We start from the raw sequence: 26,784 nt of genomic DNA on the forward strand, positions 1-26,784 counted from the left end.
AAACTGTTTTGTAAAACAAAATTTTCGCTTACTCCTCCACAAAACACATACACATACCCTTAGCCACTTGTAACGGCATATTCGACAGTCATCAGTCATTCGCTTGTCCCACTCACTCATGCCTCCGCCCTACACCTTGAGTTCCCCGCCACGCGCTTTGCAAGGCAGCTCGAGTACTTAAGCCACTTTTAATTGAAACTTATAATAACTTGTCAAGGACTTTCTTTTTGGCCAACGAATGAGCGACCGAAGCAGCGCTAGGAACGTCGAGCCACGCAAGTCGCCTGGCACAGCCAAGTGTTGGTTAGCGGCGGCTTTTGGCGCCGTGTGAGTACTGCAAATGGAGAATGGAGAATTGCGGGCGGTAAGCACATAACTGTGGGCATTTCAATAATATATACGAGTATATAATGCTGGCGCAAGTGGCAACGGCAAAGAGGCCTGTTGTTGGGGTGATGCTTGAGTTTGTGGCTGGGTTTAAGGGCAGCGTCACATTTCCGGCAGCCATGTCGCACTTCAAGGTTTTTTTATTTAATTTTTTTTTGCTTATTCTCATGCTTGTACTTTATATTTACAACATTAATAAAGTAAACAGTCACATTCAAACAACGGTATGTGTGTATTTGCATTTTTGTTTATATTTACGTGCGCCGCATTTCAACGACCCTCCATAAAGCAAGTAATAAAAAAAAGTAAAAAAAAAACATGTCAAACAAATATACAGTCGAGCGTATTCGAGCTCAATTCTTATGCTTTTGCTCTTAATAATTTTCTTTGTCAACTTTTAAGTTGACTCCAACACACATGATGGGAGAGAATATAAGGCTGCTCTAGTACTAATAAAATATTAATTAAATTCCATGCGGCCAGCATAAGTGTAAACTACTTCTGAAGCTTTGAGCGAATAACTTTATGATTGCGTTGTGAAAAGGAAAACTAAAGCAAAATTTTGGTATAATTTCAAATATACTTAAATAACAGCCAAACTTAAAGCAGACAAACGACAATTGGATGACAGATGCCAGATGTCAAATTGCTGATAGGTGTCAGACGTCAAATGGCTGTCAGATGCTAGATGTTAAATGGCTGACAGATATCAGACGTCAAATGACTGACAGATGGCAAGTGTAAAGTAGATTTCATAACTCTGCCAGATGGTAAATTGATTACAGTTGTCAGACAGCTGCTGTCAAATATATTTCAGACGCCAAATGTCAAACGGAAATTAGATGTCAAATATCAAACGAATGTCAGATGGAAAATGTAAAGCAGATGTCAGGTTAATGTCAAATCGGTGGCAGATGACAACTGTCAAATAGATTTCACTTCTCTGTAAGGTAATAAATGTGTTACATACTATATGTCAAACAGTAATTTGTAGTCAATTATAAAGTAGATGTCAGATGACAAATATCAAACAGATATCAGACGACAATCGTCTAATGGATGTCAGATGGCAGCTGTCAAACGGATGTCACATGGAGTATGACAAATTTCAAATGGTTGCGAGATGTTTAATATAAAATAGATATTATATGTCAAATAACTGCCGCCAAATATAAGTCAGCTTTCACTTTTCAAACGGCAGTTGTCTAATTAGACCAGTCCAGAAACCTTTTGAAAATGGTAAAAAGTTAAAGACATTAATATTAGGCTGAAACTCTTCGAAAAAAATTATAAAATATCAGAAATTAAAGGAAAAACAATTAACTGACGTTATAAAGTCGTCGTTGATAAAGTTGGTAATCTGTCTCCAACACTGAGATCAAAGTGAAATACACTAGCTCTTCTCTTAAAGATAGGTAAAACGTTAACTTCAGGAAGTTTAAAGTTACCTTCATCAGCAAAACTGAATGGAACGATTTCCAGCTACTGCGTAAAGGTACAATCAAGTGGTACACCGTGGCTTGAAAACGTCGAAGGATATTGGCACAGGGTCTTCAAAACTTTCTATTTCTATGTGTAGTTTTCGGAGCATATTCCAAGCAGAGGTCTTTGCTATATGTCGGTGGGTAGAATTAAACCTCCAACGTAACTATCGGAATGAACATATGTACATATAGCTATACTAAGGGTTAGGAGTGGGGCAGGAGTGTATACAACGACTGAATAGTCTATCAGATCGTAACCAAGTGCACCTTATTTCGGTGCCAGGTCACAAAGATATAGCCGGAAATGAAGTGGCCGATGAACTTGCCCGCTCCGCAGCATCCATCAACATGGTAGGACCGGAAGCTTTCATTGCGGCTCGTGCCCACACCATAAAGGAGCTGCTCTTCAAGTATGAAGCAGTGGGTAAGTAGAAGCATGGGCAACAACTCAGGCTACTTGTTGCCTTCTACACTAGCCATTGTAAGCTCCAGAAGTACTTATATAACATGAGTATCGCTTTCTTCGCGAATTGCCAATTCTGCGACTTGGAGTCTGAAACTCCAGAACATCTGCTGATTGACTGCACAGCAGCCTGTATGCGCAGGATGAAGACCTTTGGATCCATGTTCCCACGTTTTTCTCTCTACATAGTTGATACTACTCTATCAGGCCAATTTACTGTGGTAAATTGCTATTGAAAAAGTCCACAATTTCTACATCTCTCTTTATAAAATACTCATACAAACCTCTACTATATAAGATAGACTTAAATTGGAGGCTAAGACTTACGTGAACAATTCTATAATTTAAATACGAGATTACCACCGCCTTAGTTAATGCAACCAAATTCTACATTTATCTAATCGCAAGCGCTCATTTGTCTTTGCCACAAAGCAGCCGACAAGTTACAACCACTCAAGCATTACAATACAGATACATACACTTGCCTACCTCGCTCAGCAAACCAAGGCAGCCAGTTGGTGTGTGAGACCGCCAGTCAGAATGGATTAGTGTCGGATGTGAGAAATTAACTTTGCAAACCAAAGGCAAAATTACGCTAAATGCAACTTAGCGCGCAAGTTTACTGCTATACGCACACGTGTGGGTGTGTGTGGGTGCATGCAAATGACGACGCAAAGGATGCAAATGTGTAGGTGAGAAAATCCGTTTTAGTTTTTGCAATTAACATATTAAGCAAGAGATTAGCAGCCAGCCAGCTACGACTCATGCAGGTAGACATATATTAGTAGCAAGCAGGCAACACACAAACATACACACACGCTAGTGCATGTGCGGCGAGAGTAATGGCTGTAAAATGGTTGCATGGTAGCCCCCAACAGATGTATGAGCATGTAATGAGAACTCGGCGCGGTCATATATGGTCAAATGTAAATATGCTCGCAAGCGTATGTGTTCAAGTTGTATTATATGTTTATACATGTGTGAGTGTGTCTGTGTTTGTAGCTGTGGGCACACAGTGCATCCTCAAGCTTTGCGGTTAGCATGCCACACAGACACCGACCGCTACTAGCTTGAGCCCAGCTGGTGGGCGCTTTTTGTGAAGTCTGGCACCTGTTTGCTACGGCGCACATACACTCGTACATACACAAGTGCATATACTTATTCACATATCCATATGCATGCTTGTTTGTATGTATGCACTTGCTTGCCTGATATACTTTAATTTTCATATGCATCTACCCCGGCCCGGCCTTAATGCTGCCTTACACCTGCTTATTAGCATGCAAATTACAAGGCCTAAGCGCTATTAGTCGTCCGTACTTAGTGGGCGTTTGTGCTGTATAAAAATTATGTAGCACAGTGTGCATATTTTTCATGTGTGCATTATAATTAACGCCAGTTTAAATATATATGACCTGCTTTGGGGCGTTTAAGCATTTGTTAGTTCGAAATTTATTTAAATTGTAAATTTGCTAAATTGAATACTTGGCAGCCGAACTAAAGTGGTCGTAAGTGAAATTATGTCATTAGTGGCTTACGTCGTGTGATGGTTAAAGCTTAGCTGTCAGTAGGTTGATTATAGATTATAAGTACTTAGCAGTTGTGAAAAATTGTTGAAAGTTATAAGCAAAAATAAAGAAAAATATTTAATATTTCAAAACAAATATTGAAAAAAAAAATATCAAAAATACTAAAAATTAAGCAAGAAAATTAAGTATTAAAAAATTCAATATTTAAATTAAGATATGATGACAAAAAGCTAAAAAATTTTCAGACTTTCAAAAAAATAAATAATAATAATAACTATAAAATTTAAGCAAAAAAAATATTGAGTATTTAAAAATTCAATAATAAAAATCAAGCTTTAATAACCTCACAAAAAAATTGAAAGTTATTGAAAATTTTGAAACAAATATTTAAAAAAAATTTTAAAAATTAAAAAAATTAAAAAAAAAAATTAAATATTTTAAACTTCAATAAGAAAAATTAAGCTTTAATAACTTGAAGAAAAAAATTACAAAATTATTTAAAATTATAAAAAAAAATATTGAAGAATATAAAAAAAATATTAAACGTTTAAAAATTTAATACTGAAAATTAAGCTTTAATAGCATGATTGAAAAAACATAAAAAAAAAATTTTTTTAAATCATAAAACAAAAATTAAAAAAAACTAAAAATGAAGCACAAAAATGTATTTAAAATTTATTAATTCAATATTAAAAATTAAACTTTAATAACTTGATAAAAAAAAATTGAAAGTAACAAAAATTATAAAACACAAATATTAAAAACTACAAAAATTAAGCAAAAAAAACTTATTATTTTAAAATGCAATAATAAAAATTAAGCATATATAACTTGAAAGAATAGTTATGTATTCAAAATTATGGAATAAGCATATAGTTATTACCCTAAATTTGTAGATTATGCAAAAAAAATAAATATTTCAATCCAAGATCTTGAACAAAAAATTCCAAAAACACATTTTATTAAAAAAATTAAAAATTAAGTTATCTATCAACTATAATTAAGCTATTAAGCACAACCTTTTGTTCAAACAAATTCATAAGCATAATAACTAATACAACCATAACTTTAATACCTTTACAAGCTATATTCAAAACCACATTACAATTTGGCTCTAAAATCAAACTAAACTTACAAAAGTTATTAAAATGAACAGTTATAATTGATTCAAGCCTCTAAAAAGTATTAAGTATTATACCAAGTCATTAACGAAGTATCAAAAAGTCTTCCTATTTTAACAAACTTTTGTATAATTTAAAATAAATATATTTTTCATATGTACCACACTGCGTATGAGTAACTATTTAATTAGAATAATTTTGAAATAAAACCGTCTTAAATTAAAAAATATATATCAATAAATTACAATAAATATTAATAAAGTTTAAAAAAAATTCCTTAATTGTAAATTTCGTTAATTTAAAATAAATACATTTTCACACGAACAACACTGCGTATGACTAACTATTTTGTTGGATTTTGAAGTTTTTTAAGCTAAAAAATTGATATATTTTTTTATTTTATATAGTTTAAATATAAATAAAGTTTCAGAAATTGTATCCTTTCCTTTGAAGAATGTTCTATAATTATAAATCTTCATATATACCATACTGCGTATGAGTAATGTTTTTCTATTTTGAAATGAAACCTCTAATTTGAAACAAATCCATCAATATATATGAATAAAGATTCAAACAATCTTCCATTTTCTTGGAAAAATATTATACAGTTTAAAATAAATATATTTTTAAATGTACCACACTGCGTATGAGCAACTTTCTTCGACTTGAAATCAAACCATTGTTAATGTAATAAAATCAAGAAACAACGTTACCTTCGCAAATTCAAAAAATTCCTTACAAAACAAGGTATCTCTCCAAATGAGAACTTTTTCCAAACAAGCACTTTACCCCGATCGTTTAGGTTTGCAGCAGACTAACTATATGCTGCTAGGGTATAAAATATATATAAAATATTTTTTATGTGATAAATAGATCACCTCGAAACTTAAGCTAAAAGCTGTTTTATATAAAGATTTAGAATAAACCTGATAGAGCGTCTGAATATTTGATTATCTAAATATTTTGTATTGAAAGATGAGTTCAAAATTCTTTCGAGAAATACATATGTATATTAATGACAATTTTTGAAAATTTGGAATCCTGTTCTAAAGACAGAAAACCACCGTCAAATTAAAACAAAAAAAATTTCAAAATTCTCCCAACTACCCTTAACTAACTAAATATTTTGCGAGGTTTGTGCCACACTGCGTATGAGTAACATGTCGCCTTCACAAGCTTCGCTAGCAAAATAATATTTATAACTTGCTGAAAGTAAATCGCCAATAATTTCAAAGAAATACTGAACTTGTGCACGCAAACATATAATTTTGTAACAAAAGCAATTAATAAATATCAAAAAAATTTAAGTTCTTAGTACTCACTTGCAATGTGCTCGTTATGAAAGGCCAACATTTGGTCGTCTGTTTATTTTTACCGTTTAAATTGCGAAAAAATTTTAGTTTACCCGTAACCGATGCGAAATTAAACGCGAAACCGAAACCGTATATACCGCTATTTTACCGTAAACTGAAAACGCGAAAATTTAGCAACACTTTTTTTCACAGTTAAGGCTTAATGCAAAAACTATCAGCGATTTTTTTTTTCTTTCGCGCAGCTGTCACCGCTCGACGGTCACTTTATGCCCCCAATTATTTTGCTGAGACACGAAAATTATGCTGACATCTTTGTAGTACTTTTGCACAACAACAGCAGCAAAGGCCTGCACCTGCAAAGAGAAGAAAGAGAGAGAGTGTGTGAGTGAATGAAAGAAACACTTTAGTAATATTTAAGGAAAAGCTGAAAAAAGCAACAAATTCAGTGCAGAGAGTTGAAAAAATTGCGACAAAAGTTTGCGCTAAGAAAAAATTGCATAAAATTTGCTTACGAAAGTTTGGCGCTTAAGGCTATAAAACGTACCGAAACTTATACAAACAACAAATAAGGCAAGAGCGCTTAAAAAATCTGAAGCGTTTAAAGCACAACATTTTTAGCTGGCTCTTGGACAAATTTTTACTTTCCGGCGCTGAAAAGATATGCGCCGCTGCTTTGTTGTTGTTTGTGTGAGCGTATTCTTCTGTATTATGTCAACTGCATTACCGTTAAGAGAATGCCTGCAGTAGTTGCACTGGTGAGTAAAAGAAAAATTGTATCTGCTTAGGCGCAGACATGAGTCAAGGTGGAGTTTGGTATGTGTTGTTATTGTGGAATATTTTTTTTGCTGTTGTTTTTGTTTTTTTTATTGCAATGTAGTTTAAGTTCCACGTAGATTTGAATATTTGTATATTTTTTGTGATTTTTTTGTTGACAGATTTTAGACGCAGACGGATTTGCATAAGTTAAGTTTGCAAGGGCTGCGATTTTTCACAAAGAATGTCTGAGCTTGCTTAAAACTTAACGTGATCAGAAAGTAAGGATGATTGGAGATGTGCTAACCTATTCGAGAAATGGACTTAAAGGTTCAAATTTCATATTTTGATTAAAGCTGTTGAAGCAGGCAAGAAAACCTTATATGGCTGTCATATTTTGAGACTCTCTTGAAGTTGAGATGATTGATAATATTTCTATGGCAACAACGAAAAACACACATAAATTTCATCACTTATGGTAAGAGGTTGAGATTATGGCTATACAACTGAAACATGAAATACTTTTTTTTTTAACTCCAACATGAGTAAGGTCAAATAGAGTGCAACAGATTTTAGTTCGCGGTGCAAACCTCATTTGTTATCTACCTAAGATCAAATAGCCAGGGGTTATATCTAGTAGATAACTTTCGTGGAGACCAAATATTAGGGAGAGTAAGGAAGACATCGGTTACCTTACATTGAAGGTATCGGTTACCTTATATTGCTGTAAGAACTTACACTAAAGTTGGTAAAAGAATCGTTTCAGGCCATTTCCAAGTGAATGGCGGTCAGAGAACTTTTCTCACTTGCGTGAACTTCAACACATGACTCCATCGACATTGATTACTCATTAGGAATATCAGATATTCATAAGACCAGTTCAAATCGTCTTCTACTAGTAACTGCAAATTGTTTTTTAAAATTTTTAAATGCAACCCTGTGTGAATTGGGAACGTTTCTTGATATAAAAATAACCTAAACAAGATGCAAAAATATAAAACTTTTCCAAATATGTGTCAACTAAGCTAAACATTAAAATCACTTACGTTGCTGTCATACTACCAAATACTTTCAAACCAGTTTTGAGTATTCTATGGGTATTTAAATCATTCTAATATCAAAAATTTTAAATTTTAAAAAATTTTAAATTGTAAAAAGCTCCGTTTAACATTTTATTTTTTTTTTTACTTTTTTTAATGCAAAGCTCCGGCAAGCTTGTAAATCCAAGCTCAAACCAGCTCGGTGGCAGCTTTATCAAAATTTTTGGAATTTTTTTTTAGAATATTAATATTTCTGAAGCTTTAATAGAATTTTAAATCGCTTTCACATAACAAAATTAAAAAAATTCGAACAGCTATACAGTTATTTACATCATCAAATACTACAAATATCAATGAATTTAGATTTTCGACATAAAAAATGCATAATTCTCACCACTACCTGAGCGTGACTAATCCAAAAGAATCCTATTCTCTATTTAATTGTCTACAGCGACTGACATGAGCGATTTCACAGCAATTAAAAAGAGAGCGATAAAATAAAATGCAAAGTCACCAAAGCGCCAGTGACTTTGCAAGTGCATTCGGCACAGAACCATACACTATATATATGCATATGTATATACTATATATCTATTTAATAGAGTATATATATACAAGTGCATATGCATGTAGGTGTGCCAGCCGCAGATCGTGCTGATTGTGGTCAAACCGGCAAATCGCTGTCATTGACTTTCATTTCATTTTTTCAACACCATTCTATTCTGCTATTTTTATACACACAGACACATAGAGAGTTATATTTCAGTATAAAAATATATTTGCTTTTAATCCGCCTTTCAACTCGTGCCCGCATGGCAAACGTTTTAGCTGCACAAAGCGCGACATGAATTATAGTGTCTAAAAAGTCAACTCCAAACACATACACACATACATATATACATGCAGCAGTAATATTACCGCACATACAGGCATATGAATATTTTACTAGTCTTCATATAAGTATAATATGTAGTGCATAGAAAGCTACCAAAGTTAGTTAGTTAGTTGGTGAATAGGTGTTTTAGATGAATAGTGATTTGGGATTTTGTAAATGCAAATTTATTACAAAATAATCCGTTGATGTCCAAACGAACTGATTTATGTAGAAAGCGTGATGCAGACAAACTTATATACTTATTCACGACTATATTCGAACATATCGATTTGTTGAGCGACAAGAATACATTTTGGTTGGATTAAGTTCAACACTCTACCAATGCACATACATATATAAAATTTACGGTTTATTTTTAAATTAAATGTGTCTATTTGGAGACACTGAAGTTTACTACGATTTTTTAGAGTTTTTAACACTTCCTGCTAATTTTTTTGCTTACAATTTTTCTGTATATTTTTTCGAATTTCTTATGTTTAATTCTGAAAACTACTAAGAAACCTTTTTGGTACTAAAAAAGTTGTTTTCAAAATTTTTGAAAAATATTAAAAAAAAAATAGTCTGTAATAAATGCTTTTAATTTTTTATTGACAATATTTTGCATTGAAATTTTATGGAAATTTATTGCGAATATTTTCTTTGAAAATTTATTGAAAATATTTCTAAAAAAATCAAAAAAATTTTCTGTATAATATTTTTTAATTTTTTTATAACAAATATTATGCACTAAAATATTTTTTGAAACTACATATTTCCATATTATTTTCAATTTTGAAATTTTTTTTCTAATGTTATTGAAATATTTTTAAACAACTTCAAAACATTTCTGTAATAATTTTTTCTATTTTTTATTACCAATTTTTTGCATTAAAAATGTTGGAATATTATTTACATTTTTTTTCTTCAATTTTCAAGAATTTTTCTCACTGAAATGATTTCTAAAAAAAATCAAAAAAATTGTTGTAATAAATTGTTTTAATTTCTTATTACAAATATAATTTTAATTTTATATTTACAATAATAATTTTGAAATTTATTGGCGTCCTTTTTTATTTCAACTTTGAACATTTTTTTCTGAAAATTCACTGAAGCGATTTCTATAACAATCGAAAAACTATTTTACATTAAAATTTTTTTGAACTTAATTTCCTTTTTTTAATTTTAATGAATTTTCCAAAATTTATTAAAATTATTTCCCAAAAAAATCAAACAATTTGCTGTTTTTTATATTACAAATATTTTGCATAACAATTTTTTTGAAATTAATTTCGACTGTTTTTCAATTTTTAACATTTTTGTTTTTTTTTTGAAAATTTATTGAAAATATTTCTAAATAAAAGATAAAGCATTTTTCTGTAATAAATTTTTTAACACTTTTTTTTAATTTTTACAAGTTTTTTTAAATTAAAATCTGTTTACAATTACATATTTCGATTTCTTTCTAATTTAGTAAAATTATTATTTTGAAAATTGGTTAAAAATTTTTCAAAAAAAAAATCAAGCATTTGCTGCAATAAATGTTTTATAAGAAATATTTTGCATTAAAATTTTTTTGAAATTAATTTCGATTGTTTTCTAATTCCTAACAATGTTTTATCTGAAATTAATTTCTACTCTTTTTCAATTCCTAAAATTTTTTTTTTATTTATTGAAAACCTTTCTGAAAAAAAAAAAATCAAAAATTTTTCTTTAAATTTTTTATTAAATTTTATTAATAGTTTGCGTTAATCTTTTTGGAAATCTAATAAATCTAAAAAAAATTAAACATTTTTTTGTCATACCTTTTTTCACTATTATTACAAATATTTTTCCCTAATTTTTTTTTTTCAAATTTATTTCGATTTTTTTAAATTCTGAAAAATTTTTATTTAATTTATGGATGCTATTTTCAAAAAAAATTAAAAAAATTTTCCGTACCACATTTTTTAAATTTTTTTCTGTAATAAATTTTTAAAATTTTTTACTAGAAATATTTTGTATTAAAATATTTTTGACATTTATTTCGATTTTTTTATAAATTTTGTAAAAAAAATTAGAAATTTTTCTGTTGCAAAATAAAATTAACTAACAAAATTTTTCATAAATATGTCAACATTTTAACACTTTATTATTTGCAAAATACCGTTTTTGGAAACTCGAAATAGTTTTCTAACCAATATTTTTGAATACCTCAAACACATTCATCGATGTGAAAAAAGTTTGAACACATTTTGTAAGCTTCTTAAATTGAAAAGAGTTTGAAAACATCTTATAAACTCATTAAAATGAAAAAAAATTTGAAAAAATTGCAAAAACTCATTAAATTGAAAAAATTTAAAAAACTCAAAATTTGCAAACTCTCATGTTGTGATAAAATGCGCAAATTAGAGCACAAAATTGTGAAAGCAATAAATCTTCAAAACGATTATTTTCTAATTTATCCTACTGAAAGCGTATTTCTGCTCTAAAAATCCCTCTCCCGCCACCGCACTTCAAAATGTTATTTTACTTAATAAATTCAATAAAACGCCAAAGCCATAAATATGATTTTTTTATTAATTCTGCGCACTGGAAATGCAAATTTGCTGGTGTTGCAATGTCACAGCGCTCAACAATAACAAAAACAGCCAACTTGGCTTAATCAAAATCTTGTCAAAATATGTCAAAAGCAATTTGCAATTTGCGCAGCAAAGCAAATACACGCGTCAGGCAAATATGTACAGTTATAAATATATAAGCATAAATACATATAAAGATATACATACATACATACATATATAAATGCATGTGTGACAGTGGCAGCGCTTGAACGTACACTGTGCCACGCTTTAGTGCTTTTTCTTGCTTATACTCCGGTTACTGTCTCTGCGCGCCGCCACCACTGTCAGGCATAACAAGCTAACCGCCTCTTAACTCCTGCAGCCAACGTCGCAACGCCTGCACCGTAACCGCTAAAATTTGATTTCATTTCAATTTCAATTTAAATGGCAACGCGGCATAGCATAGCATGCCATGCTGCCACAAGAGACTAGCCGCACACATGAGTGCATGTGTATGAGTGTGTGTGTGTGGGTGTAATAGAGATGGCTGATAGCAAGCGAGCGCAGAGATAGCAAGGGAAAGGCGTGTTGCTAGTTGTGTCTGTACACAGATATATGTGTATTTTATATGTGCTTGTATGCGTGGCATCTACAAAGTAGCGGTGCAGTGGCGGTGGCAAAAATTCATTAAGAAAATCGCGTTGAAAATGGAAATTTCATACGCTGCCATGTGTCGGTGTGTGTGTGTCTGTGCGACATGCGCTTATGTGCGCCACGGTATGTGCCCTGTTGCACTGTGCTGTGTGGCAAGCGATTTGAAGATTGCATGCAGATATGCGCCACAACTTGCCTGCCTGCATTTAGTAAACGTTGTTGCCCGCTTACGGTTGCCCGCCTATTTTTTATGGCCTGCCACTACTTTAATTTTCTATAGTGTTTTTCGAAATAGTTGCGCAAAAATGGATTTCGTTATGCCGCAAGCATGCACCGTTAGCATTTTCGTTGGCAACAGCGCGCGCCTCTCCCCACAGCAGCAACAACTCGTAACGCCACACAATTGCTTGAGTGCCAGGCGGCTACATGCCCAATTCAGCAGCTTTCATATGGTGAGTGGTTTCTTGTTATCCTCGGCAAATTGCTGTAATTTAACTGTATATTCAGTAATATTGCAATTGCTTTAGCAGCGCAGTTAAGTTAATTCAATTAACCTCACTTTTCGACAGGCTAGAAAGTAATTAAATACTAGAAATATGCGAAATTGCTTATTAAGATTTTTGCATTACGACATTTCGACTGTTATATCATTGCTGTTGTTGTTTTCGAATATGTCCTTCTATCAAAAAGTTGTTATAGCTTTGCTAACTGTTAATCAAGTCACATCCGGCATGTGAGGAAACATGCACGCCATTCAATTCATAACACACTCAAACAATGTCAGCAAGCCTTGGCCACTTTGTAAAGGCAAATATTATGTACTTTGAAGAGGAGTTATGAAATTATTTGATTATTGTGTAATATTTTCTTCATATTTATCAAGATTTGGAAGGAATAAGCGGCAGTTGAAGTCTATAATATAATTTGAGTTTAGAAATTATGCATCACAGCTTACAGTTTAGACCTATAACTTCCTCTCAGGTGCAGCATACATTTTTAAGATTACATGTTTCAACTTACAAATTGCGTATTACAACTTATAACTAACAACCTACAACATACAACTTCATACATTATTAAGATTAAAAATTTCAACTTACAAATGGCGTATTACAACTTGTAACTAACAACTTACAACTTAAAACTTTCAACTTAATTCGCACAACTTACAGCATACATCTAACAACTTGCAATTTATATCGTACCACTTACAACTTACATCTGACAACCTACAACTTATATCACACAACTTACAACTTAAAATTTAGAACTACAACTGGGTTTTTTTAGCAGAAGAGATATCTAAGATTACAACTTACAACTTTCAACTTACAACTTACACCTTACAACTTACAACTTGCAAATTAATTTCATAGTACTTAAAACTAATATTGTACAATTTAAAACTTTCAACTTACATCGTAAAACTTACGACTTATACCTTACAGCTTATATCATAAAACTAATATTTTTTATTTCTGGCAACTTAGTACTTTACACCTGATAACTTACAACTTGTACCTTACAACTTATATCATACAACTAACCCTTTATTTCTGACAACTTTTACCTTACAACTTACACCGTACTGCTTACAATTTACAACTCAAAACCCACACTTACCTTAGAAAAACAACTAAATACGTTTCAAGAAGCATTATACTAAGTTTCTTGAAATAATTTCACTCCTGCAAACATTCCTACTAAAGTGCCTTAATCCACTTTTACCCTCAAAACTACATTTTTTACTTTATAACCTCAAACTTTTTTTCTTAATAACCTCAAACTTTTTGCCCTTTACCGTACCCAATTTTCCATTCAAACAACTAAACTAAGCTCACATGCCTTCAGGCATTTAGATTTCTTAACAATTTTGGATTTACACACTCGCTAACCTTTCTATGCTTCCTCTCTCCCTACTTTCCTTTGTCCTGATATGCATTAGCACCCTTCGTTTATTAGAATTTTTGACATTCCCTAATCATAACGGCTTACTTGTTGTCGGAAATTGACGTTGTTTAGCGGAAATTCAAGAAATTGCTGTTATTGCAATTAAAACGAAAGGCTGGTAAGTTCATAAAGCTTCCTGTTTCTGCAGAGTTATTATTTGCTACAAAAATTGTGGATGTTTTCATTTTTCTTTCGTTTTCTGGTTTTACTTAGTTATTACATGATTTAGATTTTGTTGTTTGGTCATGCACTTGAGCGGTTTTACAAGTACCTCGAATTTTTTGGTAAATTTTAAGTTTATATGTCACTCTTGCTCATAAGAATTTTCTGTCTTTATACCGTTATTCTCTTTTATTTTGAGTTATTTTTCTTTAAATACTTAAATTAATAATGATAAATTAATGATTTATTATGAATTTTAGTTTTTTTATTTATATCGAACCTAATGCGAAAGAAAAAGAGAGATTTTCGATAGAAAAATCCAGTATTTTTTTAAATTAAAAAAAGGGTTGAAATCTCAAAAAATGCTCAAATATAGTCCCACTTAAGAATTATAAGGGTAAACTATGCAGCATTATCCAATGCTGAAGAACCAAAACTTCATAGCATTATGAATGAACCACTGTGTGGAATCAAGTAGTCCTTCATGAAGTAGAAGGTTAACAAATTGCAAACTTTGGTACGTACTTAATCCGAAACAACAACGAGGAAACCAATACTTCTAGCAGAAGTTTCATAGTATTGTTCATTGATCAATCATATCGAATTCGTATGCTTTGTTTGCACTGCTTACAGAACAAGAAGCCGTGGAAGATGATGTGTCCACGGAAATTGTATTAATTATATTAATTTAAATTCCCTGACAACATCTTCGACGAAGGTCGATAGTACACTAGGCAATACAGTAAACTACTACCAACAAATTCAATGAAAGAAAATATGTAAGCTCAAAATTTAGAGCAGAATCGATGATAGAATTAAGGAGTTTAGACTTTTTTTCAAAAGCCTTGAGCGCAAAGTCAGTGAATTCAAGGCTAATAACTCTTCGCTTCTATAGAAGCGTTGCGCTCCGTAGGCATAGATCTCCTCATACCTTAATGCCAGCCACCTCCGCTTAAAAGACGCTGCAATGGTCAGGAAGCCTAAAACTGGAATTTATGGAAAACTTCCGACATTGTAAGCCTCCACTAACCTTCCCAGCAAGCTTTGATCCATCCATAATACAGGTCACCGTCCTTCTCTTCCAGCGAGTCCTCTTCCCCCATGCCTCCCTCTAAGGTATGTGAGCAGAGAAACCACAGCCAGCGCTAAGCTCAGCGACCAGCATATAACAGGGTTGCCACATATTTGTAAAAAAAATTAAAATATTTTTTAATGATTTATTCGAACTTTAAATAAATATACAAAAAAAAAGTTTATTTAATTTGGTCCCAATTAAAGCCTTTAGTAGCGTTGCCACATACTTTTAAAAAAAGTTAGACAGCTCTAATCAATTGTTGAGATTTCAAATAAATATTAAAAAAATAGTTTAACGAATTTGGCCTAAATTAAAACTTGCCACATATTTATAAAAAATTGAAATAGTTTTTAATGAATTTTTGATATTCGAAAAATATTAAATTTGATCTCGAATAAACCTTGTGATTAGATGTTCACATGTTTATAAAAATAAATCAAGAAAACTATATTTTAAAAAATTTTGGTATTTGAAAAATATTAAAAAGAAAATATTTCATCGAATTTATGTACACGGTTTTCAGAAGTTTTTTTTCTTTGATGGTTCTTTCGTGAGAACGATCAGAAATTTTATTTTTGAAGTGACCTCAGCTTATACTTTTTTAAATAATAAACCTAATATCTTTTAATATGCCATAGAGAAACTTATGCAACATTTTAAAGCTGTAAATTTCTGACAATAAATACCAAAAATTTTAATACAGTGATGTTCTCAATCAAGCAATCAAATTGAATGCTTAACATTTGTAATAACAGTATTTCCAGTTTATTTATTTAAAATCAATGCCATTAGCATGATGTGCAATTACTTATTTACATATTAAGGCAACAACAACAGGCAGCAACAACCAGCACATAATCGTAAATATTTAGGTAAGAAATAAACATTCGTGAATAGCCCGGCACATGCCATATTCCAATCACACATTTTGCCAATAACTCCCACAATACGAACAACAACAACAACATTTTACGCCTAACGGCTACTAATATGTATGTGGGTGGCCGGTCGTCAATCGTGCAACACCCAGTTGACAAGCACACCCACATAACGGTTATTGCCGACACCAACAACGGTCTGTAGTTGACTTGAAATTGCTGCCAAAACTCCTACTACGCGCACACCTCTGCACCTAGAGTCTAGCTATTATTTATTGCCCATCATAAAATTCACGTTTTGCATTCAAATACACAATTTTGCCGTTAGCACTTACAACAACAGCAGTAACGAACAGCATACATAGCAGTGTATGAACCGAATAGAGCGCTGGCAAAGTGACCTTATGGATTTGATAAGCAGCAAAACCAAAGCAGTCGAGGCGCATATTAAGGCGAGCGGAGGCGGTGAAGGAGGTGGAGCGAATGTGAGGAGTGAGCGGCGAGTATGTTAGTCGGGAAGATTGCACAACGCAAATGTGCTTGCAAATCAGTGAAATGCTGATGCCGACGCCAACACTCAATCACACCAATACACACACACACACACACCTGCACACATGGCTGCAATACTTGTATGTGTATGCAAATGTGCTGGGCCAAGCAAAGTTGTGCCTCTCGGGGCAATAATATTGCTTTTGTTGTGAATTTAGGCCATCATTGGCAGTTTATGGCTCCTTGCTGTGTGCAACAATATACGTGTGTGTGTTGTTGTAATTGTAGAGTGTTGGCGTGTGCATGCAAAATGGCGGCTGCTGGCAACTGAACGTCAGCTGAAACTGATTGCGATTTGCTTCGATAAATGAAGACGTTCAACTTAAAATTCTATGCCACATGCGCGCGCCTGCCAGCGCACACAACATACACAAACACACACACATGCGCATATATGTATGTATATAGACATCGGCGCGCTGGCAATGCACGAATGACTGACTGCTTGGCAGCTGTAATCTGACTCAGGCAAGCCGTGTAGCTGATGGCGGCGGCGCGAATGGACGTTGGCGCTGATATCTTCAGCTGCAAATTATGACATTGCAACATGTGCATGCTAGTGTAGTTGTTGCAAATATTAATGCTGCCGCCTGCTGTCCGCCGTGCGATTGACTGCTTGTGCTTTTGCATAGGCGCATAGTTGACTAGTTGACTGTTGGCTATGTCGCTTTTACGGCCTAGTTGACTTCGCCGTCTGATTGCGCTCGACTGCTCATGAGTGGCCGCCACAACGCCTAGTACAGGTAATGCGCCTTCAATGCATGGCGCGACAGGAAGGCGTGTGTGCGCGCCTGTTTGCTCTTAATATGCCTGAGTGCTAGCGTTTTTTCTTATACAATACATATACATACCTATATGTAGTTGTAAATGTATAGGTAAATATTTTTAACAGCCTATAGGCGACTATTTGCTTCACTAGCATTCCATTTCGACGGTTTAAATGTCGGCAATAACATTTTGCTACTTCACACCGCGAATTGCAAATAAAAAAGAGAAACCGAGTATTTCTTACGGTCTAGTAAAAGTCTGTGAAAGCATTGCTCTTGAGCCATTACAGTTTTATTTGAGTATTTTTCGTTCACGAAGGAACTAAAGGGGCTCTGAGTGCTTGCATTGGTCAAAATTGGAAGCTGCCAGTTTTTCAGTTCGTCTCAAGTCAGAAGTAAGAAATATGATCAGAATTCATTAAAAACCAGAAATATGTTAACTTCGGCTGCACTGAAGCTATAATACCATCCACACCTACATTTCTTATACCATAAAAACGTATAAACAAATCTTCATCTTGATTTTGATTGCTCAGTTTATATGGCAACCATATGTTATAGCTGTCCGATCTAAACAATTTCTTCGGAGATTGCAGCAATACTTTGGGTAATAATGCATGGAAAATTTCGTGTCGATACCGTGGCAAATAAAAAAGTTTTCCATACAAGGTCTTGAGTTTTATCGTTCAGTTTGTATGCCAGCTATCTGCTACATTGGTCCAATCTAAACAATTTCTTCGGATATTGAATGAATGTTTTTTTTAATAATGCAAGCTAAATTTTGTAAAGATGACTTTTCAAATAAAAAAGTTTTTCATACAAGGACTTGAGTTCGAACCGTCAGTTTATATGACAGCTATATGCTATAGTGGTCCGATTTTAATAATTTTTCCAGAGATTGTAGCAATACTTAAGGTAATATTGCATGGAAAATTTCTTGATGATACCGTGCCAAATAAAAAAGTTTTCCTTACAAGGTCTTGAGTTTTATTGGTCAGTTTGTATGGCAGCTATCTGCTATAGTTGCCCGATCTAAGAATTTTTTTGGGTAGATTGTAGCGATGCCTAAGGTAATAATTTGTGACAAATTTAGTGAAGATAACTACTCAAATAAAAAAATTGTCTATACAAAGACTTGAGTTTTTCGGTCAATTTATATGACAGCAATGTGCTATATTGATCCGATCTAAGCAATTTCTTTGGAGATTATAGCAATGCCTAAGAAAATAATCCATGCCAAATTTCGTGAAGCCACCTTGTCAAACAAAAAAGTTTTCCATACAAATTAGCATTTAGCTGCCGTACAAGCTAAACGCACGAAATCGAGACCTTGTAAGGAATGCTTTGTATTTGTAAAGAATCTTATAGCTTCAGGGCAACTGAAGTAAACTTTTTATACTCATTCTGCTTTATATTTGGTGCAACTAATTATATGCTCCCACTCACACAACCCAAGAGAGCACCCTCATGCACTATCAGACCTAATCAAATCCTTTTATTTTCTAAACACAAACAAAAGCGCGCAGAGCGAGAAATGGCAAATAAACAGGCGCCCTCACTAAAGTTGAAGCATGGAAAAAAATGCAAAATAAACGCGCTTACCAACAACAGCTGTGTAAAGCTTTTGCCTACCTCTCGATTTTGGCATGAAGCGTAGGAAAGCGCCAAAATGCGCCAAAATATGCCCGCAAATCAGGCGACAAAGCAAAAACTACAACAAAAAAATTACTCGCACTGAAATTTATAGAACTTAAAATGAAGGCTGGTACAAGATGTACGAACAGCGGCTGGAGTTGAGTTTGTATACTTGAGACTCGTGAGTGAAAGCGGACTTCTCAATTAGTCCCCTATAATTCATCGCAGTGGGTCTATGTGTTTATTATTTATACGCTATGTACAGTGCGTTGAAGGTAGCGGGCCATTGCCTTCTATAGCTGGTTTGTATTTACTTTATAAATTCTACGCAAAAGCCTAGTTTAACTCGACAACTAACTAACCTACTGCAGCGTAGTGTTTGAAACTCATCAAGTAAGTGTAAATATTAAGTGATTGCAAGGAGAGAAGAATTTTGTAGTTTGGAGGTAAGACAGTTTTTTCGGTGTTGGCAACTCTGGTATTGCCTATATGTAGGGAATATTTATTTGCTATTTTAAAAATATACAAATAAGGGTTGCTACATTTTTATGCAAAAACAAAAAAAATATTTTTACATAATTTTTTGGTATTTGAAAAATATGAAAAATAAATATTTTATAAAAAAAAGTAAAATAGATTTATTGGAACATCAAATAAATATTAAAAAAAAAGTTTGTTCAATTTGGTCTAGATTAAAGCTTATCATAAACATTTTTACAAAAAATATTTAAAATATTTTTTAATGAATTATTGAAATAAAAAAAATTCAGACAAAATAGTTTCTCGTATGTGGTATCGATTTAAGCTCATAATAGGGTTGCCACTTTTTTATACAAAAAAATAAAATATTTATAATTAAATTTTTGGTATGTAAAAAATATGAAAAGATTATAATTTATTAAAATTAGTCACTACTAAAGCTTATAATAGGGTTGCCACATTTTTACAAAAAGGAAATAAAATATTTTGTAATTTATTCCTGGAATTTAAAATTTAATTTAATTCTCAAACAAAAAATTTAACAAACTTGGTACCAATTTAAGCTTATAATAGAGTTGTCACATTTCTACAAAAAAAATTTAAAAATTTTTTAATGAGTGCTGCGAATTTCAAAAAAATTAAAAAAAAAATAGTTTATCGAATTTGGTATCGATTGAAAAATAAAATATTTTTTAATGAAGTTTTGATAATTGAAAAATATTAAAAAATAATAAGTTATCAAATTGCCATTTTTTTAAATTGCATTAATCTCCTGATTTTATCTAATTAAACAACATATACATTAAGCACATAAATATTTTCTACTCTCCAACAAGCATAATCACAGCGCTAACGACCTTCGTGCAACAAACATATCAAATATACTTAAAGCAAGGCAACAACCGCTGCCGCAACGCAAGCAGCCGAAGCAACGGCGGCAACAACAAACCTACTTCATTTCGCATCATCACTGCAGCTGTTTATAGCGCAGCCAATGCAGTCTGTGCCTGCTTTAGTGGCAAGTATAAGTACCGTAATTGCAGGTAGCACACATTTGAGTCTCCTAATAGGCACGTCACTCATACGCCGCGTAGCACCGACGACGCATCAACAATTGCCTACACTGTAGAACAACACACACAACTACAATCACAGCGCTACGCATTGCTTTCTCCAACTCATGCACTTTTGTTTTCATTTTTCTTTTACCGTTATGATTTTATGTGCTTCACTCTTGCTGCTTCTGTTTTGCAGTCGTCGCGCTTATTGTGTTGCTCACGTGTGCTAGCAAAAAGTGGAGTACGAAAAATGAAAAGCGTATATGTGGCTGGCTGCTGGCTGCACTTAAGCTCGAGTCTCCAGTAATTATGAAAATTTTATGTATTTACCGTTACTCTACTGTGAATATATGAATGTCTTTATGCGCGCTTATGCATGTGTATGTGCGTTTATAGTGCAGGTGCTTGAGGAAAAGTGGCAGTAATTAAAATTTTTGTGTGCGCACGTCTACTTCCTCTAGTCGAGTTTTGCAGACAGCTACAAGCTTTCGTCAGCGTTGCCACTGCAGCGGTTTGATTTTTATTTATTATTACTTTTTTTTGCTTTGCTTATTTCTGCTCCCTTTTGTGGTTATTTTCTTGATTTGCTTGCGTACTCCAAATTTGCTTTACAATACTGCAATGTACCGTTATGTATATGGATGTATGTAAACAAGGGTAAATATGTACGTAATTTGTCGGTTATAAAGGAGCAAATAAAATATTTGTGAGGAAAATTAATTAACTAATAAAAATCGAGAAGTGGCCATACAAATTTCAATTTGCGCCTTAATGTAGGCAATATTTATCAATTCATGTTAATATAGATCCATTTGTAATTAATATTAACTATATCGCCTAAATGTAGGCAATATTTAGCAAATTTCTATTATTTTGTGCATCGTTTTATATAGAATATTAAACTCAACTCCTAAATGTAGGCAATTTTTATATTATGCGTACTAACTAAAGAGTTTTTTTTTAATTTAGATAATATTTTCGAGACAAACCATAGCAATTTTTAATTATAGGCATTGGTTTTAATTATTATAAAAAATTATGTCGTATATTTTCGCCTGAAGGTAGGCAATACTTTACTTATTTTGTTAAGAGTTAGGAAGAATTCAGAACTAAATTATTTAGACAACGCTTCTACGGTCAGCACAACATTTCTTAATTACGAAAACTTTAAATATATGGAAACTTTTGAGTGCTATTGCTCTTTATTTGATTGAATATTAATTTCTTTGCCTAAATGGTACATTTATCATTGTTACCTAAACAACTCATATGCCGAGCAACACAGCAAGGTTTGGGTGTAGACTTTCTTCTTTTGCTCTATTTCATAGAACATTCATTTCTGCGCCTAAATCTAGGCAATATGATTGTACTGTTATCAATAAATACTAAACAATTTCTAATATAGTAATTTTTAAAGAAACATTCTCTTATTGCAATTTTTAAGTATTAGACATTTTTCTGCATTATTTTTACTGTGTCCATAACTCAACCTCGAATATTAAACAACTCTTTTCGAAAAAAAGATTCTGCTATATATTTAATCGAATATTAATTAAAGATTATATATCTCCTAAAGGTAGGCAGTGTTTTAGTGCTTTTGTTTATAATCTCTTATTATTGAAGTGCTTTCGTTTATAGTTTATTATTATTGAAGTATTTTGACAACTCCCCCGTCCATCAGCACTGCAAAAAGCAAATTTTTTTCTTTATTCTATAGTCCACATTCTCTTCTACTAATCTCTATTTAAAAAGAGCATATTTGCTTTGACAAACCTCGGTAAATACACAATCTGCATTTGACATTCGTACAGTCATTAACAAAGAAAAAGAAACAAAAGAATATCATTAACTCAGTAACTGTCAGTGCAAATAATAGACATTTTGACAGGCGCGCAAAAGTATGCAATAAATATGTACCAGCACAACCAAGTCTATGCATATTGATTGAAAAACAAACACCGGCATTTTATATAAAAATATATAAATTTAAAGTGGCAACCGCAAAGCATCGGCTGTAAACACGTGCCACTCAATGAAAGTCAATTTAAAATTTTTATAACATGTATACTATTTCTAACACTTTTGTTATAATTTAATTAAAATCGAATGCCGTGCACTCACACACATAAATATGTATGCACTTTTTTGCTTATATACATATACGAACATACATACATACATGTGAGCGCATACGGCACATTTTTGAATATCCATTAAAATTACAACAAATTAAATTGAATTGGATTTTGATGTGCGATTATGGCTTGCACAAGCTCGAAATAAATGGAAAACAGTGAATGAAAGTATTAAAATATTTTTAGTTGCAAATGTCACATTTCATATTATGGTGAGCTCCAACTATATATAACTGTTTGTGCGTGTGTGTGTGTGTGTTTAAGTGCAATACCTACATACTTTAACTGTAAATATTTACAAATGCAATAGGCTAACGGCATGATTAAAGTGTTTACGAACGATTTTAAATATCACACTCTAAATACATATACAGTGGTGGGCAGTGAAATAGACACGCATTAAAAAATGCATTATAAAGAAATTTTCACCAATCCAATTAATTTTAATTTTTTAATATTTTTTATTATAATTTTTTTTTTTTTAACCAGGGTTTATTAATTTTTAATAAATAAAAATAAATTATTTAATTTAATTTAATTCCGGACAAAGACTTGGTTTCATTGTTCAGTATATATTAATTAAATTAAATTAAATTAAGTCAAATAAAAATATATTAAATTAAATTAATTTAAAAAAAATTAAACTAAAAATTATTAGATTTAACAATATTAAATATTAATTTATTAAATTAAAGCAAAGTATGTAAAATTAAATAAAATCAAATTATATCAAATTAAACTGAATTAAATTAAACTAAAAATACCTAGATTAATTCGTATTAAAAATAACTCAACTAAATTAAACTAAATCAACTCTATTTAAATTAACTTAAATAAAATAAAATAAATTAAATTCGATGAACTTAAACTAAATTGAGTTAAATCAAGTCAAATTATTTTGAATTAAAGTAAAAATAAAATAAAACAAATTATGCTAAATTAAATTAAATTAAAAGACATGAAATTATTAAATTAAATCAAATATCAATTATATCAAAAATAACTTAATTAAACAAAAGCATAAAATTAAATTACATTGAGTTCAATTAAATTAAATAAAAAATAAATTAATTTAGTTCTTAATTAATTAAATTTAGTTAACTTAAAATTAAATTTAAACAAAAAAAAATTAATTCATTAATTTATATTTTTAATTTAATTTAATTTAAAGTCATATTAAAATTAAATAAAAAATTTAAATTAAAGCAATTAAACAAAAAAATTATTTAAATCAAATCATATTAAATTGAATTAAATTAAACTAAATTATTATAGATTACATTAAATTAAATCAAATTAAACAAAAATAAATTATTTAAACAATTCTTCGAAAATGATTTCCCATATTTTTACATGCACAACACTGTAAAATTAAAAAAGTAAAACGCCGCTTCACACAACGAAATATATGCCTACAAGCATTATGCAACCTTCCCCATAAAAAGAAACAATAAATAAGTAATACATTTAAATAAATCTGCGCTTGTCTGCTCATTTCGAAATAAAAACTGCCACATTTTACTGCCAACTGAATTATTCAACACATTACAAATTTCAATTGCATTTGACATATTTCAGCAAATCTCTGCAACAGCCAAATGAAATGTTGAATAAATTAAAAATAAAGATACAACCAAAGAGATAGTGAAAAAGTAATGGCAAATAGTTTTCAGTAAAATAATGCACAAATGTGCAATCAATTTGGAAATAGAACAAAACATTGTTGCAGATAACAAAGTGTACACAAATGCATTTCAAATTTAATAGCACTAAAAGCATTACATATTTAATGCAATTTTGTAGCTTTGACGAAAATAATATATCATAAAGGCATAAGTAAAGCTGGTTGTGAATTAAAATGATATGGTTTACGTTGATTCGCTAAATGAAATAACACACAGATATTCGAAATTTGTGAAATTTGAGGTTAAGTTGGTTAAGATGTTATTAGTCAATGATTTGAGCCAAGTAGCACAGATATTTGGTTAAGTCTCGATATTGTGGTTTTACAAAAATATTTGAAGACTACTAAAGTAGACACTTAAAGAATCTTCATTTTACCTTACATACTCGAATCAAACTGAAGATCGGCCCAACAGTCTCTCCTCGTTTCTATTGAAAACGCAAGAGAGGCTTATGAACCTGTTTATTTATGGTAAAATACCGAAAAAAACGCCTAAAAAATATCATTATGCTGTAGAGAGAAAGTTTAGGGACAAATCGGATAGTATGTTGAGTAGCGGAACCCCGCAGGATGCGGTCCTTTCCCCTTTTCTCAACTTTTTAAAGGAGCTTGAGGAACGAGGGTAGAGCAATTGAAGCTTATCTTTGTTATCAAGCTTTCAAAGAAGCCAAACAACGAGGAAAGCATGAGGAAGGTATCGATCGCCTTATACTGTTGCAGAGTAGAAATTGGGAAGAGGTAAGGCCTATCAATAAAAGTGGTGTTAAGGGTCTATGAAACTGTAGTTAAGCCAATAATGCTTTATGGGGTCGTTGGCTGGTGGACGACACTCGGCAGAACCACACTTAGATGAGATTTAGACCTCAACGACATTTTTAGTGCACTGTGGACGAATCCAATCAACCCGACCCAACCCTACCTGTAGCCATAGCTGGTAGGTGAAAGGGTCACACTGAAATGAGAAGGGTTCAGTGCGCTTTTTTCACGGATGTATCGAAATTAAGAAGGAAATTAAGTAATGGAATCTTCTATCGAGAGCCGTACATCAACTCCAACTTCAGACTATATTAGACTTGAATGGATGCAATATAAACTATTAGCACAGTGCGATGCATCGCCGGAACCCTAAGAGGTTCCGTAATAATGGCCCTTAGCAAAGTCAATCTCGCCATATTTATTGGGATTCTGACACGCGTTTCAGAAGCTGTATGGAGGTAGGCGAGATGGAAACATCTCGTCACTTCCTTCTACATATATTGCCGGCTTTTGGCAGACTGAGATTGAAATATTCCAGTAGACACGTGTTACGATTTGAAGACCTATCGATTTTGTAAATCATCGATCAACATCTACGACCTAACTTAATTTAACAACCAAACTGAAAACCTTCAAAAAATATCCTATAAATGAAGACTGAGATTGAAATATTCCACTAGACACGTGTAGTAAGATTAAAACGCTTCGTCGAGCTATGAGGATGTGGTGATCGTCCTTTAGTAGTGTATGGACAACACAAATGACGATTATATGTCCAAGTGTAAATCATCGATCAACCCTACGACCTAACTTAATTTAACAACCGAACTGAAAACCTTCAAAAAAATATCCTATAAATGGCCTAAAATTTTAGTTTAAGATTGAAACTAGTTGTATTTTAAGCAAACCGATTCCTCTTAATACAAATAATTGTCTATTTATTCCGCTTGTCATAGCCACACCTACTCTTCATTAACTTACATTTTGTTTGCAGATGAAAAAAGTCGAAATTTTCAACAGAAATAGATGAAAAAGAAGCATGACCAACTTAACAGTTGACATACTAGGCGGCGCCAAATCAAAATGTTAAGGCTACAGCCAGGCATCCATAGTCAGTCAGTCAGTCAAATTGCAAATGACAAACGTTGCGCAAATATTGGCTATGCAAATAGAAGCAGGCAAAAGGCCATGAGGCTAAATGGAAGGCGTGAAAACTGGCAGCAAGTGAGCAACACACTCATATTGCTGATGTTATAGAAATGTATATATACAGGTATATGGACACATATGTGACATTTTTAGAAATTTCGAAAATGCAAAATATAGACAGTTGTGTGAATATGTTGCAAATGAGTCATTATATACATGAGCTCTACTGATTTACTAATATTTATTTAAGGTATATATCTATTAAGAGTTCCACTCCAAACTAACTTCTATAAATCTCAGTGAATTCCCTGATCCAGCCATAATATGATAATTTTTGTACCTCGG

At 32.1% G+C, this 26,784-nt stretch overlaps 1 protein-coding gene across 7 annotated transcripts in view; it reads right to left on the minus strand.

The window, feature by feature from the left end:
• Positions 1–26,784, minus strand: part of LOC126763544 (CUGBP Elav-like family member 4) — a 955,905-nt gene that overhangs the window by 812,149 nt on the left and 116,972 nt on the right. For 6 of the 7 annotated variants that reach the window (XM_050481138.1, XM_050481135.1, XM_050481141.1 and 3 more), the window contains one exon: positions 6,307–6,650. The exons of the other annotated variant lie outside the window; for it this stretch is intronic. In XM_050481138.1, coding sequence (XP_050337095.1) covers positions 6,307–6,337 — 31 coding nt within the window. In that variant the 5' untranslated portion in view covers positions 6,338–6,650. The remainder of the gene's footprint in view (positions 1–6,306; positions 6,651–26,784) is intronic. 7 annotated transcript variants of the gene reach the window in all.

The sequence above is a fragment of the Bactrocera neohumeralis genome, chromosome 6 (genome assembly GCF_024586455.1).
Source record: "Bactrocera neohumeralis isolate Rockhampton chromosome 6, APGP_CSIRO_Bneo_wtdbg2-racon-allhic-juicebox.fasta_v2, whole genome shotgun sequence".
Classification (NCBI taxonomy): Eukaryota; Metazoa; Arthropoda; class Insecta; order Diptera; family Tephritidae; genus Bactrocera; species Bactrocera neohumeralis.